General features: G+C 39.0%; 1 protein-coding gene across 3 annotated transcripts in view; it reads left to right on the top strand.

Moving 5' to 3' along the window:
* CUL4B (cullin 4B) overlaps positions 1-2,563 on the top strand; it is a 38,180-nt gene extending 35,617 nt beyond the window's left edge. For all 3 annotated transcript variants that reach the window (XM_030305144.1, XM_030305145.1, XM_030305146.1), the window contains one exon: positions 327-2,563. In XM_030305144.1, coding sequence (XP_030161004.1) covers positions 327-422 — 96 coding nt within the window. In that variant the 3' untranslated portion in view covers positions 423-2,563. The remainder of the gene's footprint in view (positions 1-326) is intronic.
* The last annotated feature ends 19,491 nt before the right edge of the window (positions 2,564-22,054 follow it).

The following is a 22,054-nucleotide window of genomic DNA, read 5'->3' as shown; positions in this document are numbered from 1 at the left end:
TTTCTGTCTCTGCCCCTTCCCCACTCGTGTTCTAGCTCTCTTTCTCAAAAAATTAAAAATAAACATTAAAAAAAATTTTAAAGCTATCTTTAAAATAGAAAAGTAACAGTATTGTATAATGATATGACAAGATGTGACAGTATATGTATAGTATAAAAACATTTCTTAATCTGGTTTTATTTTCATTATATTTTTTCTCTTTAAAAAAGTAAGGAGATAAAATACATTAAATTAGTCAGCCAAAAAAAATTTTTAATGGGGTGTTGGTACATGGGCTTGAGCCAATGATGATGAGGTTTGCACTGAAAATTTGCCTTCTTTTACAGCCTGCTGATCTTAAGAAGAGAATAGAATCCTTAATTGATCGGGATTACATGGAAAGAGATAAAGAAAATCCAAACCAATACAATTATATTGCATAAACATTGGCCTCTGAGTATTTGGTATCATATACAGTAGCAGTGGATAAACTAACCTGTTGATCCTATATTATTTGACTTCTTTTATACTACCAATGACCAAATGAAGCAGTGTAATGGAAATAGTTGAGTCGACTTTTTCAGTGGTTAACATGCCCATTTAAAGAGTTAATACTTAACCTTTAAGAAGAATGTTGTTGAACTCTTTGCATGTTATTTAGTATGATGTGCAGAAAATTCTTAAGAAAGTACCTGGTCTTCATGATTCCTCTTTGGAACTGGGGAAGAGGTCCCTAAGGCTATTAAAAAAAAAGAGGGGGGGGTTCTTATACACCATTAATTATGAAGCAAAAGGTTTATTTGCTTAAAATGTCATTTAAAGATACTTAAACTGCATGCAAACTTTATTTACTGTACAGAGTTCTGGATGTATTTATCAAATAGAAAAACCACCCTGGACTTGGTTGTTCACATGTTTTGTGATTTCCCTTGAAAAGAAAAATAAGTTGTCGTAGCTATTGATATTTTACTAAGTAATGTTCTGTTACACTGAAAGGGATGTTTAAAAAAAACTTATTTGGAAACAAGTTTTCAAGTAGAGGGACAGTTGCTTATGTAATCTCTTGTATATACACATCCTAAGGTGTTCCATCTATGACTGTGGGATGTGTGTATATGGCTTAGCCCTGAGTTTACTGTTCTGATTAACAGGTACTTATAAAAATAGCTGAAATAGAAAATTGCTGATCAGCTGTACTGGAAGATATGGTAAGAGAGAAAAAAAATCCAACTCGTCATATGAAAAGTGAATACAATATGAACATTGCAAAAGAGACCAAAACCCATGTCTTTTGTAAATTTTTACAGAAGCAAAAATCATCAACTAGTTTTCAACTTCCTTTAGACTTTAATGTTGCTTGGACAGTTTTATCTTTAACTTGGACCAATTGTTAGATTGTTACAGGCTTCCTAGGATTTAGCATTCCTGTTTTCTCTACCAAAGTTTTTTTGGGAAGCACCCCAACTCCTTTTTGTTGCTAAATAAACCTTTCATCCTTCTTCTGACTTCCTAAAGACCTAGATATAAAGGTCCTCTTCCTTTGTTTTCCCTATATACCTCCTAGTCAGGAATTCCAAAATCTGTATTATGTTCATCTTACTCCTTTCAAAATTTCTTGAAGAGTTCTCATAGCCAGCCACTGGACATCTACTTTTCAGGGGAATGTCCTAGGATTGTTCATACATAGAAAATAGCAGAAGTATTGTTATTCAAATTGGTAATGTGAGTAAAAAGGCTTCTCTGTAGCATCGGTTGGTTTTTTTTGTTTTTGTTTTTTTGCTTGTTGGTTTTTCCTTGAGAATTGATCTTGGAGGAGAAGCAGAAAATTTGTTTGGATTTTTAAAAATCAGAATTGCTTTGATGTTTTTGGCAACAGTAGATTTCCTTGACTATTTGGAGCCATTAGAAAAAATACCTAGATCCTAACCATCAACTGAGGAGACGTTTGGCTCTTGTGTCTACTATTGTTTTCTTGAGTTCTCAAGACCTGTGACCAGCTGTTATTAAAAAGTTGCCTGTTTCTCTGATTGCATCAACTTGCACACTGTTAATAATATGTGGTATTTAGAATGCCTTCCTGGTTTTTTTTTGAGTGTGGCCATTGTCTATATTTTCTCAGCTTCTCCCTGGTTTCCTTGCATGAGCTCATCTGACAAGGAAATGCAGCTATTTTGTTTGTCCTCTCTCCACACTGGACCATCTCTGTCAGTGTTCTAACTCATCCCAGGTGGTCTCTGAGATATACAGACTATCCCACAAGACTCAATAGTTACTCTTAGGGAATTTCTAGGTAGAATTGGTCCCTGTTAGGAGGAGACTCTTGGTGTCACTTTTGTTATCTTGAAAGCTGGTCCCTTCCCTGAGGCTCTTAATTTTTTGAAAACTTGATGCTGTTTCAACTGAAAAATTGGCAAGACTATTAAAAAAAAGTTGAAGGGAGCTGTTTAAGAAATTGACAAGTAATTGCAAAAAACATTGGGTAATTGTGACTTTCAGTTGTTCTGTATCAGTTAAATTTTTGTGCTCTTTTCCCTGTGTACGTGGTGGTTCTATTTTTCTCCAATAAAACTTTTATTTAAAAAAAGTTTCTGGAGAAGATCTTTAAAACTGAAGTATTGTAAGAAAGTTATGAAACCACAGAACTTTGCATCTTCCTAATGACTTCATGCATTCGTATTTGTCAATTTTGTTATTTAAAATTTTCTCTTTTTTATGTTTGTGGTGGTTTGGTGATAATGCTATAGGAATGTGAAGGAGGGTGAGTCAAATTCTCAGGAATTCTCAAGGTGAGTATTTATTCTTAAGTGTCAGTATTGTAGAAAAATCAAGTGCAAGTATAAACACGGTTTCATTCAAATTCTCAAAAGTTCAATAGTTTCATAAAGTCACCATGAAACTAGATTTACATTGAGGGAAGAATAAAAGATAAAATACTTTCGTTTTTAGTAACGGCACTTGATCTTCCTTTTCTATTCATATGAATTCTAGGTCATATACTCTCACTGTTAAGATGCTCCTCAAGAACCTTACCAAGCCTCGGGGCGCCTGGGTGGCGCAGTCGGTTAAGCGTCCGACTTCAGCCAGGTCACGATCTCGTAGTCCGTGAGTTCGAGCCCCGCGTCGGGCTCTGGGCTGATGGCTCAGAGCCTGGAGCCTGTTTCCGATTCTGTGTCTCCTTCTCTCTCTGCCCCTCCCCCGTTCATGCTCTGTCTCTCTCTGTCCCAAAAATAAATAAACGTTGAAAAAAAAAAAATTAAAAAAAAAAAAAAAAAAAAAAAGAACCTTACCAAGCCAGGAATCAGGAAGCTTTTTTGAACCCAGTTTGTGAGTCTGCTGAACAGTCTTAACATGAGGTCTTGCCATACTCTTGAAAATTCTTATCTTTGTACATGTGTGTACAGTTCAGGAAACTAGTTGATGCTGTTTAGGCAACTGTGTCTCAAGATTTTCAAAAGCTTGTTTTTTAATCTTAGTATCCATACATCTTTTTTTACATTAGCTGTTTTTTTTTTTATTTTAGTGACCATTCTGATTTATGCTGTGAATGGCAGGACGTGTTATAAATGTGTTCTGTTCCATCATCTACATAAAATTGCCAAAGTAAATTGCCCATTAAAAAGAAAAGAGCAGGGGTGCCTGGGTGGGTCATTTGGTTGTGTCTGACTCTTGATTTTGGCTCACGTCATGATCTCACGGTTCGTGAGGTCAAACCCCTTATTGGCCTCTATGGTGGCAGCGTGAAACCTGCTTGGGATTCTCTCCCCCCACTTCTCTCTGCCCTTCCCTCACGCTTGCGCTAGCATGCTCTCTATCAGGATAAACGAACATTAAAACGTATTTCTATGTATTTTGTTCTTTTTTTGATGCTCTTGCAAATTGAATTGTTTTCTTTATTTTTCGGATTGTTCATTGCTAGCACATACAATTTTTTTAAATCTTATTTTTAAGTAATTTCTACACCCAACATGGGACTCAAACTCACAACCCTGAGATCAAAAGTTGCATGCTCTACTGACTGAGCCAGCCAGGTGACCCATACACAATTTTTTTGTGTGTTTATCTTACACCCTATAACTTTGCTGAATTTGATTATTGGGTCTAATATATTTTTGTGGATTTTTAAGGATTTTCTATTGTCTGTGAATAGAGTTAAGTTTTTGCTTTTTCCTTTCCAATGTGGGTGTGTTTTATTTCTTTTACTTGCCTACCTACTATCTCTGTCTGGAGCTCCCAATATGATGTTGAATAGAAGTGGCTAAAGCAGGCATCCTTGTCTTGTTCATCATCTTAGGGGGAAAGCTTTCAGTCTTTTGCTGTTAAGTATGATGTTAGCTGTGGGTGCTCCACAAATGCTCTTTATCGTCTTTTATTCTTAGGTTTCTGAGTTCCTATCATTAAAGACTGTTGAGATTTGTCCAATGCTTTTTCTGCATCAACTCAGACAATTGTGACTTTTTTCCTTTGTTCTATTAAATTGGTGTATTACGTCTATTGGTTTTCATATGTTGAACCACCTTTGCATGCCTGACATAAATCCCACTTCATCATGGTGTATAATCTTTTTAATATGTTGTCATTTTGGGTTGCTAGTATTTTGATGAGGATTTTTGCGTTATATATTCATAAGGGATATTGATTGGTCTGTAGTAATCTTGTGTCTTTGACTTTGCTATCAGTTGAAATAGTTACACAGTGTTATTTCCTCTTCTGTTTTTTGACAACTTTGAGAAGGGTTGGTGTTAATTCTTTAAATATTTGCACCAGTGGAGACATCTGGTCCTGGGCTTTTCTCTGTGGAGAAATTTTTAATTCATTCAGTCTCTTTGCTCATAGATCTGTTCAGGTTTTCTGTTTCTTCTTGAGTCAGATACAGTGTTTTGTCTCTAGGAGTTTGTTGATTTCATTTTGGTTATCCAATTTGTTGGTGTACAGTTGTTCACAGTGGTTTTTAAAAACTTTTTTTTAACATTCATTTATTTTTGAGAGGTAGAGTGTGAGCAGGGAAGGGGCAGAGAGAGAGGGAGATGAAGAATCTGAAGCAGCTTCCAGGCTCTGAGCTGTCAGCACAGAGCCCAGCACGGGGCTTGAACTCACATACTGTGAGATCGTGACCTGAGCCGAAGTTGGTGCTTAACCCACTGAGCCACCCAGGCACCCCTGATTATTCTTTTTGATATATCGACCCTTAATATATATTATCGTTCCTTGTCTCTTGTACAGTTTTTTACTTAAGAGTTCATTTTGTCTGATAGTAATAGAGCCACTCTAGCTCTCTCTTGGTTACTGTTTGCATACAATATCCTTTTCCATTCTTTCTCACAACCTTTTTTGTGTTTGGGGTCTAAAGTGAGTCTCTTGTAGACAGCCTGTAGTTAATGTGTTTTTAATCCATTCTTCCAGTCTCTGCCTTTTTAAATTGGAGACTTTAAGCCATTTATACTTAAAATAATGACTGATAGGACACCTGGGTGGCTCAATCATTAAGCATCTGACTCAGCTCAGGTCATGATCTCATGGTTCCTGAGTTTGAGCCCTGCACCAAGCTCTGCTGACAGCCTGGAGCCTGATTTGGATTATGTGTGTCTCTCTCTGCTATTCCCATGTTCACACTCTTGTCTGTTTCTTTCAAAAGTAAATAAAACATTAAAAATTTTTTTAGGGGTGCCTGGGTGGCTCGGTCAGTTAAGCTTCCAACTTCAGCTCAGGTCATAATCTCACAGTTTGTGAGTTCCAGCCCCCATAGGGGTCTCTGCTGTCAGCGCAGAGCCCGCTTTGGATTCTCTCTCTCTCTCCACTCACTCACTCTTCTTCCTCTCTCCTGATCACGCTCTCCCTCTCTCAAAAATAAACATTAAAAATTTTTTTTTAAATTTTTTTACATGACTGATAAAACTGCCATTTTGCTGTTTGCTATATATCTTATACTTCTGTCAACACCTTTATTACTGTTTTTTGTGTTTGATTTTTTTTTGTAGTATACTGGATCGATTCCCTTCTCATTCCTTTTCTCCGTCATTCTAGTTATTTTCTTGGTGGTTAGGGGTTTGCAATTGACATCTTAAATTTACGACAGTCTAGTGTGAATTAATACAAACTTAGCTGCAATAGTATACAAAAACTGTTTGTATACAACTCTGCCCTCCTCCTTTGTGTAGTTATTGTCACAAATTATATCTTCATATGTTGTACGTCCACTAACATAGAGGTAAAATCCTTTCATGTTTCTTAAATCAGTCTTAAGTAGCCAGTTAGGCATGAAGTTGAAAATAATTATCAAGGAGTGAGTTGTTTCACGTATTTAAGTATTTTGTGATAATTAAAAGTCCCTGCTGTACATAAAAGTATTTTCTTGCTGTTAATTACTATGTATCAGAAGTTATTTGTTAAGACATTTTCCAGACAATTTTTAATATTATGTATATCTATTTCATTGTTTATTTTTTATTTATTGTCAAGCTAGCTAATGAGTGTAGTCTTGGCTTCAGGAGTAGATTACCATGATTCATCCCTTACATATGCTACCCAGTGCTCATCCCAACAAGTGTCCTCCTCAGTGCCCATCACCCATTTTCCCCATCCCCCCAACCCCCACTCCCATCAACCCTCAGTTCTCTGTATTTAAGAATCTATTATGGTTTGCCTCCCTCTTTGTATCTTATTTTTCCTTCGCTTCCCTTGTGGTCATCTGTTAAGTTTCTCAAATTCCACATTGAGTGAAATTATATGATACCTGTCTTTCTCTGCCTGACTTATTTCGCTTAGCATAATAACCCTCCAGTTCTATCCACATTGTTAGATAAAGATTTCATTCTTTATTGTCGCTGAGTTTTCCATTGTGTATATGTAGCACATCTTTATCCATTCATCAGTTGATGGACATTTGGCCCCTTCCTAATTTGGCTATTGTTGATAACGCTGCTATAAACATTGGGGTGCACGTGTCCCTTGGAATCAGCACTCCTGTTATGCTTTGGATAAATTCCTAGTAGTGCGATGGCTGGGTCATAGGGTTATTCTATTTCTAATTTTTTGAGGAACCTCCACACTGTTTTCCAGAATGACTGCACCAGTTTGCATTCCACCAACAGTGCAAGAGGGTTCCCATTTCTCCACATCCACGCCAGCATCTGTTGTTTCCTGAGTTGTTAATTTTAGCTGCTCTGACTGGTGTGAGGTGGTATCTCCATGTGGTTTTGATTTGTATTTCCCTGATGATGAGCAATGTTGGGCATTTTTTCATGTGTCTGTTAGCCATCTGGATACCTTTTTTAGAAGAAGTTTAGTAAGTTCTTTATAGATTTTGGATACTAACCCTTTATGTGATATGTCATTTGCAAATATCTTCTCCCATTCCATTGATTGCCTTTTAATTTTGTTGACTGTTTCCTTCACTGTGCAGAAGCTTTTTATGTTGATGAGGTCCCAATAGTTCATTTTTGCTTTTATTTCCCTTGCCTTTGGTGACATGTCAAGTAAGAAGCTGCTGCAGCAAGGTTAAAGAGGTTGCTGCCTGTTTTCTCCTGTAGGATTTGATGGTTTCCTATCTTCACATTGAGGTCTTTAATCCATTTTGGATTTATTTTTGTGTGGTGTAAGAAAGTGGTCCAGTTCATACTTCTGCATGTTGCTGTCCAGTTCTCCCAGCACCATTTGCTAGAGACTGTCTTTTTTCATTGGATACTCTTCCATGGTTTGTTGAAGATTAGTTGGCCATACATTTGTGAGTCCATTTCTGGAATCTCTATTCTATTCCATTGGTCTATGTGTCTGTTTTTGTGCCAATACCATACTGTCTTGACGATTACGGCTTCCTGGTAGAGGCTAAAGTCTGGGATTGTGATGACTCTCGCTTTGGTTTTCTTCAACGTTACTTCAGCTATTCATGGTCTTCTGTGGTTCCATAAAAATTTTAGGATTGTTTGTTCTAGCTCTGTGAAGAATGCTGGTGTTATGTTGATTGGGGTTGCACTGAATATGTAGATTGCTTTGTGTAGTATTGACATTTTAACAATATTTGTTCTTCCAATCCATGAGCATGGGATGTTTCTCCATTTCTTTGGGTTGTCTTCACGTTCTTAAGCTTTCTATAGTTTTCAGCATACAGATGTTTTACCTTTTTGGTAAGGTATATTCTTAGGTATTTTATGGTTCTTGGGGAAATTGTAAATGGGATCAATTCCTTTCTATCTCTTTGTATTGCTTCATTATTGGTATATAGAAATGCAGTCGATTTCTGTACTTTGATTTTATATCCTGCGACATTGCTGAATTCATGTATCAGCTCTGGCAGTTTTTTGGTGGAGTCTTTTGGGTTCTGCATGTAGAGTATCACGTCATCTGCGAAGAGTGAAAGTTTGACTACTTGTTTGCCAATTTTGATGCCTTTTATTTCATTTTGTTGTCTGATTGCTGATGCCAGGACTTCTAACACTATGTTAAACAACAGTGGTGAGAGCAGACATCCCTGTCATGTTCCTGATCTCGGGGGGAATGCTCTCAGTTTTTCCCCATTCAGGAGGATATTAGCCATGGGCCTTTCATATATGGCTTTTATGATGTTAAAGTATGTTCCTTCTATCCTGGCTTTCTTGAGGGTTTGTATTAAGAAAGGATGCTGTATTTTGTCAGATGCTTTTTCTGTATCTGTTGACAAGATCATATGATTCTTACCCTTTTTTTTTTTATTAACGTGATGTATCACATTGATTGATTTGAGAATATTGAACTAGCCCTGCAGCCCAGGAATGAATCCCAATTGAGCATAGTGAAAAATTCTTTTAATATACTGTTGAATTTGATTTGCTAGTATCTTGTTGAGGATTTTTGCATCCATAATCATCAGGGATATTGGCCTTAATTCTCCTTTTAATGGGGTCTCTGTGTTGTTTGGGAATCAAGGTAATGCTGGCTTCACAGAATGAGTCTGGGAGCTTTCCTTCTGTTTTTAGGAACAGCTTCAGAGTAGGTATTAACTCTGCTTATATGATAGAATTCCCCTGGGAAGCCATCTGGCTCATGACTTTTACTTGTTGGGAGATTTTTGATAAAGGATTAAATTTCTTCACTGTTTATGGGTCTGTCCAAATTTTCTATTTCTTCCTGTTTGAGTTTTGGTAGTATGTGTCCAGGAATTTGTCCATTTCTTCCAGATTGTCCAGTTTGTTGGCATATAATTTTTCATAGCATTCTCTAATTGTATTTCTGTGGTGTTGGTTGTGATCTCTCCTCTTTCATTCATGATCTTATCTTTTTGGGTCCTCTCTTTTCTTTTTGAGAAGTCTGGCTGGGAGTTGATCAATTTTGTTTATTCTTTCAAAAAATAGCTCTTAGACTCTTGATCTGTTCCGGTTTTTTATTGTATATTGCTTATTTCTACTCTATTATTTCTTTTTCTGCTAGCTTTGGGCTTTCTTTGCTGTTGCCTTTTAGTTCCTTTAGGTGTGAGGTTAGGTTATGAATTTGGGACCTTTCTTGCTTCTTGAGATAGACCTGAATTGCAATGTATTTTCCTCTTGATACCACCATTGCTGCATCCCAGAGATTTTGGATTGTTGTGTTTTCAGTTTCATTTGCTTCAATATATTTTTTAACAGCTTCTGTAATTTCCTGGTCGACCCATTCATTCTTTAGTAGGATGTTCTTTAACCTCCACGTATTTGGGGGCTTCCCATATTTTTCCTGTGGTCGACTTCAAGTTTCATAGCATTGTGATATGAAAATGTGATGGCATGATCTCAGTTCTTTTATATTTATTGAGGGCTGTTCTGTGACCCAGTATGTGATTTATCCTGGAGAACGTTCCATGTGCGCTCGAGAAGAATGTGTATTCTGCTTTGAAAAGTTCTGAATATATTTGGTAAGTCCATCTGGTCCAATGTGTCATTCAGAACCATTGTTTCCTTATTGGTTTTCTGCCTAGATGATCTGTCTGTTGTTGTAAGTGGAGTGTTAAAGTACCTTACAATCACATTATTATTATCTATACATTTAATTTATATTTGTGATTGATTTATATATTTGGGTGCTTGCACGTTGGGGGCATAAACATTTACAAGTGTTAGCTCTTCTTGATGAATAGACCCCTTCATTATGATACAGTGCCCTTCTTCATCTGTTGTTTGTTAACAGTCTTTGTTTTAAAATCTACTTTGTCTGATATAAGAATGTCTACTCCAGCTTTCTGAGAAGTCCAATAGCGTGATAGATGGTTCTCTAGCCTCTCACTTTCAATCTGCAGGTATCCTCAGATCTAAAATGAATCCCTCCCTCATAAACAGCATCTAGATGGATCTTGTTTTTTTATGCATTCTGATAGCCTGGGTCTTTTGATTGGGGCATATAGTCCATTTACATTCAGAGTGATTATTGAAAGATGGCTCTAGAGGAGCACCTGGGTAGCTCAGTTGGTTAAGCATCTGACTTCAGCCCAGGTCATGATCTCACAGTTTTGTGGGTTTGAGCCCCACGTCAGGCTCTGTGCTGAGCCTGGAGCTTGCTTTGGGTTCTGTCTCCCTCTCTTTCTGCCCCTCCCCTGCTCACGCTCTCTCAAAAATCAATAAACGTTAACAAAAAAACTTTCAAAGAAAAAAGATGGATTTGTTATCTTTTGTGTTATCTGTAGGTTTCATGCTTATGGTGATGCCTGTGGTCCTCTGTGGTCTTTGCTGCTTTCCACTCACAGAGTCCCCCTTACAATCTCCTGCAGGGCTGGTTTAGTGGTCATGAACTCCTTTAGTTTTTGTCTGGGAAAGCCTTTGTCTCTCCTTCTATTCTGAATGAGAGGCTTGCTGGATAAAGGATTCTTGGCTGCATATTTTTCCTGTTCAGCACATTTTTTTTTTAATTTTTTAACATTTATTTATTTTTGAGACAGAGAGAGACAGAGCATGAACGGGGGAGGGTCAGAGAGAGGGAGACACAGAATCTGAAACAGGCTCCAGGCTCTGAGCTGTCAGCACAGAGCCCGACGCGGGGCTCAAACTCACGGACCGCGAGATCACGACCTGAGCCAAAGTTGGACGCTTAACGGACTGAGCCACCCAGGTGCCCCTCCTGTTCAGCACATTTAATATCTCCTGCCACTCTTGTAGCAAGATTCTTGCACAGAGTTTTGACACCAAGGCTTTTCTTTCCAGGAAGCAACTTTATTCATGCCGGCACTGCTCAGTTGGGTTCGTACCTGAAGAACTGACCCCTGAACACCAACTAGGGTAGTTTTTTATATATTTTTTTACTTCTTTGTCTCCCATATATGGTAACATACAAACATGTAGTCTAAGTGGTCTCCTGTTACAAGGTCGTGAGGGATGTTGTCACACACGTATAGCCAGGTTGCCTTGAAGTTTTTTTTTTTCTTTCTTTATAGGGAGGGGACCCTACTACACTCCCTTCTGGCCTGCCAGGTTTCAGTGCATAGGTCTGCTACTACCCTTAATGCGTCTACCCTTGTAGGTCAAGGCCCATTTGTCTCTAGCTGCTTTCATAATTATCTTTTTATTGCCAGTTTAACTATGATGCCATGGTGTTGACTTGTTTTTGTTGATTTTGAAGGGAGTTCTCTGTGTCTCTTGGACTTGGATGCCTGTTTCCCTCTCCAGATTAGGGAAGTTCTCAGCTGTAATTTGTTCAGTAGACCTTCTGCCCCCTTCTCTTGCTCTTCTTCTGGAACTCCTATCATATGGATATTATTTTGAGTTCATTGAATCACTTAGGTTTCTAATTCTCCGTTTGTGGTCCAGTAATTTCATTTCCTTTCCCTCTTATTTCCAACTTCGTCATTTTCCATAATTTTATCTTCTATTTCACCTATTCTCTCCTCTGTTTCTTCCATCCTGGCTGTCACTGTATCTGGTTTATTTTACATTTCATATATAGCATTTCTTAGTTCAATGTGACTATTTCTTAGGTCTGGTCTCTGCAGCAAAAGATTCTCTGTTTTCTATGCTTTTTTCAAGCCCAGCTATTAGTCTCATGACTGTTATTCTAAATTCTTCTTCAGATATATTGTTTTGTTCACATATATTGTTTATATCTATTTGATCAATTATCTGGCTGTCATTTCTTCCTAGAATTTCTTTTGAGAATTCTTCTGTTTTGTCATTTTGGCTAGGTTTCTGTGTTTTACATGTTTTAATAGCTTGTTATGTGTACTACACCTGCAAGAACTACTATATTAAAAAGGAGTCATACTGGGGCACTGGGTAGCTGAGTCAGTTGAGCGTCCAACTTCGGCTCAGGTCATCATCTCGTGGTTGATAAGTTCGAGCCCTGCGTCAGGCTCTCTGCTGACAGCTCACAGCCTGGAGCCTGCTTCGGATTCTGTGTCTCCCTCACTCTGTGCCCCTTCCCTGTACATGCTCTGTCTCTCTCTGTCTCAAAAATAAATAAACATTAAAAAAAGGGGGGGTGGTTCATACACTGTCCAGGGCCTGGCATTTCAGAAAGTGTTGTATGCACTCTGTTGTTGTGTATTTGGCTACTCTGTCCCACTGGTCAGTCCTCTGCAAAAATCCTCCTTGCTTGTAGTGGTGGAATGTTTGGACCTTCCACCAGGTGTGCTTTGATTTAAGTAACCCTGGAAAAAGGGATAGGGTAGGGAAGCTAATCCCATACAAAGAGAAAGTTGAAAGGGGCAAAAAAAAAAAAAAAAGACCAAGCAGAGAATCAAAGAAACTATAAGGCTTACTCCAGAGAGAATGGAAATAAAGAAGGAGATACAGGAAAGGTGTAAAAAGAATAGAATAAAAATGGCTAACCAAACAAAACAGAAGAAAAAAGTGTGTGTGTGTAATTTTTTATATATAAAAATCAAATCAGAAATTATCCTGATTCTAAAAGGAAAAAAAGAAGAGGGTAGAAAGAAAAAAAACATACTAACCTACAAAACCACAGGACAGTTGTCTGTTGGTGCCTGGGACCAGTGGCTATGATGGCCTGGAAGAGAGGCGCTCTGGTTCACCCAGTGTCAGTGTTCCTCCAGTAGATAAGCAGTCACCAGACACAGAGGGGTGGGGTTTGGTGTAAGCGGGTCTCGCCTCCCCTGGGGGCCGTTGTGCTGCTCCCTGAAGCCCCAGCGTGTTGGTGTCGGGGAGAAAAATGGTGACACCCCAGTCTGTCCTCCCCAGACCCGGTGTCTCGAACCACGCTGTTCAGGCAGCCCTCACAGAGCAGCGCGGGCGGTCAGCTTGTCCTGCTCCACAGTCAGTCTCCTGCTCCTCGGCTGGGATTCAAAACCTGACGTCTTAAGGATCCTGCCTGCGCCCACCTGGTTCTGGGGTGGTGTCACTCCGCCCAGCGACAGAGGGCCTCTGGCTGGTGCCTGCAGGGTCTTTTTCCTTGGGTGGAGGGCGATAAACGCTCTACCCTCTTCACACAGTACTCAAGAGCGGGGACTATTCTCTCTCAGTGCAGCCCTGAGATGCCTACAGTGCCCTGGGGCCAGCTTCCCTCCCCCAAGGCACATGCACACAGGGGCCGCTTCCATCAAGAGAAAGTTGTACACTTTTGAAAACCGATCTTCGGCTCCTAAGGCTGTTTACAAAGAAGAAATGAACAGTTCCTATTTCTCATTCCTCAGTCCGTGGTCCAGAGAAGTTTTTCTCTTAATGATGGGGTTTGTGAGCAAACAGCTAAGAAAGCATTCTTGAGACATCTTTGGTAGAAAATGATTTTACTAAAGCGCTGAGACAGGACCCATGGGCAAAAAGAGCTGCACTGGAGTTGTGAGGAGTAACTATATACTTTTAAGTTAGTGCAGGTTAGGGAGAGTGTAAGTCCAAGGAATTTGAAAGTAAGGTTTTCAGGATCTTGGGGCTAGCTAACACTAAGATAAGGTTACTTTTAGTCTTTAATAAAACAAAAAAAACAAAGTGAGGTAGCCATGAGTTCCTTGAGTAAGGTCACACTCTGTGTTTCAGGTGTCTATCATTGGGCTGCAAGCTATAAGGAGATTTAATTTAAGCTACATTTCTCTTGCCTTTGTTTCCCTCGTCACTAATACAGTTCTGCAGTCTACAGCCTCTCTTTCTTTCCCTTTTGTCTCTCCACAGAAAGGGTTCCATCACCTCCATGGCCACACTGTTTTATGTCCCCCAAATCATACACATGCACCTCTGTCCCACCAAGCTGTCTCCCTCCACCTGTGGAGACTTTTCTGTCATCCTGCTGATTGATTTCCTGGGTATTCCAAGTGTTCTGGCCTCAATACAGCTGTGTTTGAGGGACAAGGGAAATCCTGGTCCCCCTACTTCTCTGCCATCTTAATTCCTCCTCATTGTTGATTTATTTAAATCACTGGTGTATTAACATCTTGTGAAAGGATTTTATTTTTTTAATGTTTATTTTTTGAGAGAGAGCACGAGTGGGGGAGGAGCAGTGAGAGAGGGAGACACAATCCAAAGCAGGGTCCAGGCTCTGAGCTCAGAGTCCAATGTGGCGGTCAAACTCAGGCACAGCGAGATCATGACCTGAGCCAAAGTCAGACGCTTAACCAACTGAGCCACCCAGGTGCCCCAAAGATTTTTATTTTTTAACTAAAAGCATTTAAAAATTTTTTTAATTTTTTTTTAACATTTATTTATTTTTGAGACACAGAGAGACAGAGCATGAACAGGGGAGGGGCAGAGAGAGAGGGAGACACAGAATCTGAAACAGGCTCCAGGCTCTGAGTGGCCAGCACAGAGCCCGACGCGGGGCTTGAACTCACGGACCGTGGGATCATGACCTGAGCCGAAGTCGGACGCTTAACCGACCGAGCCACCCAGGCGCCCCTAAAATTTTTTTTTTTAACGTTTATTCATTTTTTGAGACAGAGACAGAGCATGAACGGGGGAGGGTCAGAGAGAGGGAGACACAGAATCTGAAGCAGGCTCCAGGCTCTGAGCTGTCCACACAGAACCGATGCTGGGCTCAAACTCTTGAACCATGAGATAATTACCTGAGCCAAAGTTGGATGTTTAACCAGCTGAGCCACCCAGGTGCCCCTTGTGAAAACATTTTTAAAAGATAATTGGAAATTCTTCACGGTGGTTAACATACCTAAAAGGGCAATATGGAATTTGCTAGATTTTAAAAAGATAACACACCAAAAAAGCAAAAGCAAATTTTCCTAGTATCAGATCTACATGATATTCTAAAGCACTAGTTGGAATTCAGTCCTGGAGTGGGCATTTTTCAAAGATTTGGGTCTAATTACTCTTTGAGTTGAGCTTTGATTATGACATAGGTATTATACAAACATTTTTCCCTTTTGTCTGACTTTCATAAACTTAAACTATATGTTTAGGAATATTAAGTATTGTGTTTAACATGTATTTGATTAAAAGGAAATTAGATCTACATGGGCCAAATATTTTAACAAAAGACCAGAATAGCATGAAAGTTTCAAGTCTCTTGAAATGAGGCCCCCACGGGCCCCATGTTAGCCTTCTCACTCTACTCTTATGTAGGCAGTAATAAGTAGAGGGTCATTTCCTTATAATTAAAGTGAACTAGAAAAGTTGATAGTTCCGAACCAATGTGTAATATCCTACATAAAATAGATCGTCAGGTTCTGTCATCCAAGAATATGTATTTTGGGTATATCAGGTTCTATTATCATACTAGAACATTCTGTGCACTTAGTTTCCAATTTATCATTCCAAAGCAGACCATTAAAATGTTCTTTTTAGAAGAAATGAGTGGGATGCAAGAAGGAATGGTGACCCAATTAATTGTTGAAATGTTCATATATTTAAGCATGGACTAAAAGTAAAAATAACTAATTTTGTTGGGTAAGGTAAAAATAAGATTGGCACTAAACTGCTAAACAAGCTAACATGGAAGATGGAAGGAGTTTGGAATATAAGTGTATTTGGGTCCCTGTTCAGAAGAAGGATAAAGATACTAACCTTGGACTCTTTAGTATGCTTAAAATTAAGAATACCTAGAAATCCCATTCCTAATCTACCCAAGATGAATGAAAACTTACATTCACACAAATGCCTGTAGGTAAATGCAGTAGTTTTATTTATAATTGCCAAAAACTTGAAACAACCACACTTCCCTTCAGCTGGTGAAAAAAACAATTATTTGGTACATACATGCAGTGGAATACTACAACTACTCAGCAATTTAAAGGATCAAACTATTGGGGTGCCTGGCTGTCTTAGTAGAGCATGCAATTCTTTTTCTTTCATTTTGTTGTTTTCTGGTGCAAAACCCCATGGGCAGGAAGAGCTGCACTGGGTTTGTGAAGAGTGACTGGTTATATAGTATGTGGCTGGGGTAGGTAAAGTCAAAAGGGAAGTTTCCGAAGAGATTTTCATATGCTAAAGACTCCTAGATTACTGGAGGCCCGGGTATTGTCAAGCTAAGGTTTTTCCCTTTAGCGAAGCATTAACAATATAGTAGGGAGTTCCTGGACTTCAGGCTATTGATGGGATTTTCTTTTTCTTGCAAACTGGTAGAGACTCTTACCAGTTTAACCATTTGTTTTTTGTCCTTTTCCTGTTTTGAGGTAGCCCAGTGTCCAAGGAATATCACACATGTCCCACCTGGGGGGCGGGTGTGCTAACTTGTGCTTTGCCTTCACCCTGTCTTATGCTCCCTCATCATATCCCCCCTGAACAATTTTGACCCTTAAACCTTTAAGGTTGCTGAAGGTGGAAGGTCTCATATTCTGTAGCTTCTTTCTGCTGAGTAAGGGCGTAGAGATGTCTCTACCTGTATAGGTCAATAGTGATCAGTCAGGGAACATACAGGGGAGTTAAGGTGGAGGCAGCAGAATCCAAGGCGGACAACGTGGATGAACCTTCTTGAGTAGAAAGGATCGTCTGTTGGCTTGAAGTTCCTGCAGTGATGGAGTCTTGGCACCAGGCAGAGACAGAGACATGGGAGAAAAGAGCCAAAGATAATTAGAATAACTAGAAAGATTAGCCCAAATAAAAGTCCCTTGGTAGTTGACAAAAACCCTCTAGTCTATGAGTTTAACCAATCACTAAAGGGAAGAGAGGGATTGTTTAAAAGCACCAATTTGAGTAAATGGCAGAAATCCAAAGATTTTTTTGTGGTAATGTGGAATGTATACACAGTATTTTGTTTTTATAAGAGCTCAAGTTCTACCTTGTACAGCAGCGAAAAATGCCATTCTATTTTATAGAATTGTTTTATGCATTTGAGTATTTAATAGCATATTATTTTGAGAGTCACTTAAGGCCTTAACTATTAGCAGGTGGTACTTAGCCATCATATAGACTGTTTTGCTTAGTAAGCAATCGGGTAATTACCGGGTACTTTTTATACAAACAAGAAAAATATACGTTAATTGTTAAGAGCAAATTACAAAACCAGTGTCTACTAGTGATAATGATGAAATTTTGGGCTGATGGTGGGGTGGTCCGAAGCTGACGGCCAAGAAAGAATTCTTGAAGATGTCATTGGAAAAAGGTGATTTTATTAAAGCATGGGGATAGGACCCGTGGGCAGGAAGAGCTGCACTGGAGTCTTCACAGGTAACTGATTATATGCACTCAGGTTGGGAGGGGGTCAGGGATAGAATAAGTCTTTAAGGTATTTTGGAAGCAAGGTTTCCAGGACCTTGAGTGGTTAGCTGTTGCTAGGGAAATGCCATTTATTACCATATAGTAAAACCTCAGTCATGGGACCCTTCAGATGTATATCAGGGGCCATAAGCTTTGAGTATGATTGCCAGCATATATCTTGGGGGAGTTAACAGGAAGATAAAAGAAGTTTCCAAAGGAATTTTTATATGTTAAAGTAGATTTAAAGGATCCTTGAGGTTGGGATAATGTTAAGCTAAGATTCCCTTTTGCCCCTAGCAAAGTGTCCTCATGGAGGCTCCCTGAGGGAGTCACTGTGCTGGTTTCAAGGACTTGTCAATGGGCTGCAGGCAGTAAGGGAATTTAATTTTTGACTTGCCTTAGTTCTCCACATTACCATGGCAAACACTTAAACCTCTTTCCTTGTTCTTGGGTATCCAGGAGTGTCCAAGGAATATCATACATATTCCACTTTGGGGGGGTGGGAGTGCTGTTAGCATGTATTTTGCCATCAGCTTGCCCTACGCCACCTCAAGATTTTTAGATGTCAGGCGTGAAGCCTCAGATAGAATGGGAAAAGGCTGCATGAATCAGATGGTCTTTCTGGTTTGTAATTCAAATGTCTCTGGTGATTCTTTTGAATGGCCCATTGTAAAAAGAGTGGTCAGTATAGACTGGAGAAAGAATGAAAAAGCTACAACAATCATAAGAGAAGTTTGAGGTCTTTAACAGGTTTACAGGAATAAGAAGACACATTAGTTTGCTCCTTGATTTCCTATAAAGGGGGTACAGGTTTTATTCAGATACAGGAGCCCATGAAGACTGCTCCTCTAACTTGACTGCAGTGGGAGTACATAATATGACCCAGTAGGGGGCCCTCTTATTTTGGAGTTAAATCCCCTGGTGTATTAGACTTTCAGTCTTCTAAATAAAGCAGGTCTCCTGGGTTTATATGGGGTGGGTTTCTAGTAACTGCCACGTAAAATTTAGGGAGGATGTGGTTTGCATATTCACTTACAGATTTGTGAAGAAACCCAGCCTCAAGTGAATAGTTTCATAAAGCACTACAGTCTTTATCTATTGATAGGTCTACAGTAAGAAAAGTCTTTATATACAATTATTGGGGGACTCCATCCCATTTTCTAGTTAAAATAAACATAATCCCCATGGGGTCCTGTTACTATCCCCATAGAATAATAAGCATGAAGGTTGTCCATATCTGTCCTCTTGTGACAATTTTTCTGAAGTTTACCTCAAGTTGTCTAGTTTAGGCAAACAACACTTAAAGACAACCAGAACTAGAACTTAACATCCATAAAGGTACATTATTGAAACACAGTTTTTCTCTCTAAAAACCCTCATTTCCAGAGACAGCCAAATGAAGACTAATTCACTTGTAATACAAGTCCAGTTTTAACAAACTTAGCCTAATATTTACATAAGTTCAGCAAGAACAGTGATTTATAAGGAATCTCTAGATTGAACCTTTTAATAGCCTCTCCAGGCCAGAAGCCAAGCCAAGTACTTGCCATCAGACATGCCTGCAATACCTGTTTGGCTGAATTCCTCTTCACGAGGTCCCCAAAGTGTCCTTAGGTTCCTGCACTGCCAGGAAGTGACATTCTTTACCTGGTAAGGCTGCTGGGAACGCTGTAAGCAAGGTATCAGGCCAACATTTCCAAGGGGTTTTATGGCTCCAGGTTTCATAAAGTCAACCTTAGTTCCTTAGAGCTGTGGGGTCATATCTGAGTCTATGCATGCCTCACAAATATGACATTCCAGTCAAAGCCTTGGGAAAGCAACCAGTATTTCCAGTGGTGTCCTGTTATAAGTAGACTCTTACTGAACTTAGGCAAATAAGTAGGATTGCTGGAAGAATACTTACTGAGACTTTGAATTTTAGAGGGTTCAGGTAGAAAAGTTAAATGCTTCAGTTTGTTTACAAATGAATATTACATTCTTAAGAGAATGTTTCCTTAATCTGGAAGAGGAAACATCAGAGAACTAGCAATACTTCAAAACAAGAGTCACAAAACTATAACCATCTTTTTCAGTTTATTTAGTCTCATGTTACTAATTTTTGTTCAGTTTGAATGCAGCTTTTTAGTTCTGGAAATTCCCCATTTTAGTATTAATCTTAAAGATGCCAAATACCTATTTGTCCTAAATGACCTTAGAAATCTCGTTGAAGATGAAACATGTTTTGTAAGAGGAAAAGTACAATAACTATAAATGACAAAAGACTCAAAAGTAGACATGGTTAATCTGATGAGAGTTCATTATGATGGAATTGGCAAGGTAAACTAGTTATTTCTGTGACACATATCACTTCAGCAATCAGAATATCAAGTGATAACCTTATTACCAAAACATTAAAACTTTAGGAATTGCATGTATGCAATATATATATATATATATATATATATATATATATATATATGCCACACACACACACACACAATTTGCTCAGTTACAGCATTTACCCAAGCAATACAACCTAAGGTGTACCATTATTTGACAGTGTTTCCAGAGTAACTTAACATACCAAATAAAAAGGACTAATTAGTCAAAAAGACTTCATAGGGCTACAGATCATTACAAATCTTATTTATTTAACCAAGATAGCAATAAGAGATTCCAAAGGCAGATATGTAGGGTTATGTAGTTAAGCAAGACCTAGCTCCTTTAACATTGAGAAGTTTTAACTAAGTAATCAAAGACCTGATAAAGGCAAAACATAAGCTTTGATTTTCCCAGCAGAAAAGAGAAAAAAACCTTTGCATATTATTTTTTTAAATCAGGAGCAGAACAATCCAAGAAAACTTTGTCTTTTGAACAGAGAAAAGCAGAATTTTTACCTTATACTAGTGTACTTTTAAAATCCATTCATTGCAAATTTATTCCATCCTAACCACACATAACATTCCTTTGCAAAGATTTACCTTCATGAACCTTCTACAACTTTCCTTTGCCTTCAAATTTTGTCCCAAGCCATTTCTCTTCAAACAACCAATCTCATTTAAGACAAAATTACTTTCTTTTACCTCCAACAAAAAATTCATTTTCATTCCTTAGGTCTTTCTTACATATCTCCTACTTTTTTACATACAGAATTGTTTTTCTTTCCATAAGTCTTAATTACATTTAGCAGAATTTTAACTCTTAGGACTTAGTCTCCAGTGAAAGCTAAGTAGTTACCAATTGTGAACTGTTACACCAGAAGTTTTGGTGGCAAATTTATGAATCTATTAAGCACAAAGCATGTTTTCCACGAGACCCAAATATCCTTAGTTTTTCTGCAATAAATCAAAAGCACAAACCTACAGTTTGTAATCAGTGCTTTAGCATTTTATCTCATTAGATATCCAATGAATTCAATCCCATTTATCGTGCAAGCAAAACTTTTAAGTTTCAGGTTACCAAAGACTGAAAGCTATCTTAATTACCCACGAAAACTTTGAGATAGACAAAATTAACCATTATTTTAAATCATCTTTTTGCTAACAAATTGCAACAGAGATAATGAGCTTATTTAACCTTTAGCAAACCTAAATAGAAAAGTTTATTTAATACTGATAAACAGGTCTATCTCAAACCAACAAACAAATTAGCTTAAACACCAAATGTGTTTCACCTGCACCAACTTAAAAGTCAATCAATTTTTCCCCATTGTCAGTTTTTACCTGGGACACCAGTGTGGGAACCTGAGGTGGGCGGTCCAAGTGGATGCTCTTCACTCCTTGACATTGAGGGTGGGAGGAGGAGCCAGTGGTGCTGGCTGAGGATGGTATAGGAACCAGTAATGTAGGCCACGCCCAAGGTGGTGCAGAAACAGGAAGAGGGGGAGGGGAAGGCAGGAGAGATGAGATGCCCCCGGAAGGCAGACAGAATTCCCGGTTCTAAACCTTGTCCACTCGGACCGAGGAGCAGACGCCATGTTTTTTCCACCAACGTGGAAATACGGAGTCCATGTTAGGCCGGAGTAGACAGGGAATTTCCCGGAAACAAATGGAGTTTTGGCAGCTGCTTGGGAATAGTCCTTAAAGTCCCCGTCCTGAGGTAGACTAACCAGAGTTGGCTACAATTATCATAGGCATTAACCTGGGAAATGAATGAGGGAGAGGCCCCCACATCTATTAGAAGAAGGAATAGAGAAAGAGTCAGTGTTCCCTTTGTCAGGGATGGCCTGTGTTTCCTCCAGCGACTGAGTTTTATCAGGAGGAGGCCTATTAAAACATCCAGTATGTGAGGAGGGAGTTTACTAGCCAAACACCTTTGGGCAAACACATTCTGGAAGAGGCCTTTTGGTCCGGGTCCCAATTTAGAGCCATGAAGGCCTGGACCTAGGGTACCTCCGTCCATTTGCCCTGTTGAAGGCCGTGCAGTGTTACAGGAGAACAGTCCTTTCCTAAATTTGCAATCCAAATTGTTTCGTGGGTTAACAAGGCATCCCAGGGGAGAGTCCTTGGGGACCAAAGAGAAGCTCCCATTCTCCTAGAGAGAGAGAGAGAAGTAGAGAAGGTCCATTACCACGAGAA

The sequence above is a fragment of the Lynx canadensis genome, chromosome X (genome assembly GCF_007474595.2).
Source record: "Lynx canadensis isolate LIC74 chromosome X, mLynCan4.pri.v2, whole genome shotgun sequence".
In the NCBI taxonomy this organism is placed as follows: Eukaryota; Metazoa; Chordata; class Mammalia; order Carnivora; family Felidae; genus Lynx; species Lynx canadensis.
Note: the sequence above shows the minus strand (reverse complement) of the source record. Positions and strands in the feature narration are given on the sequence as shown.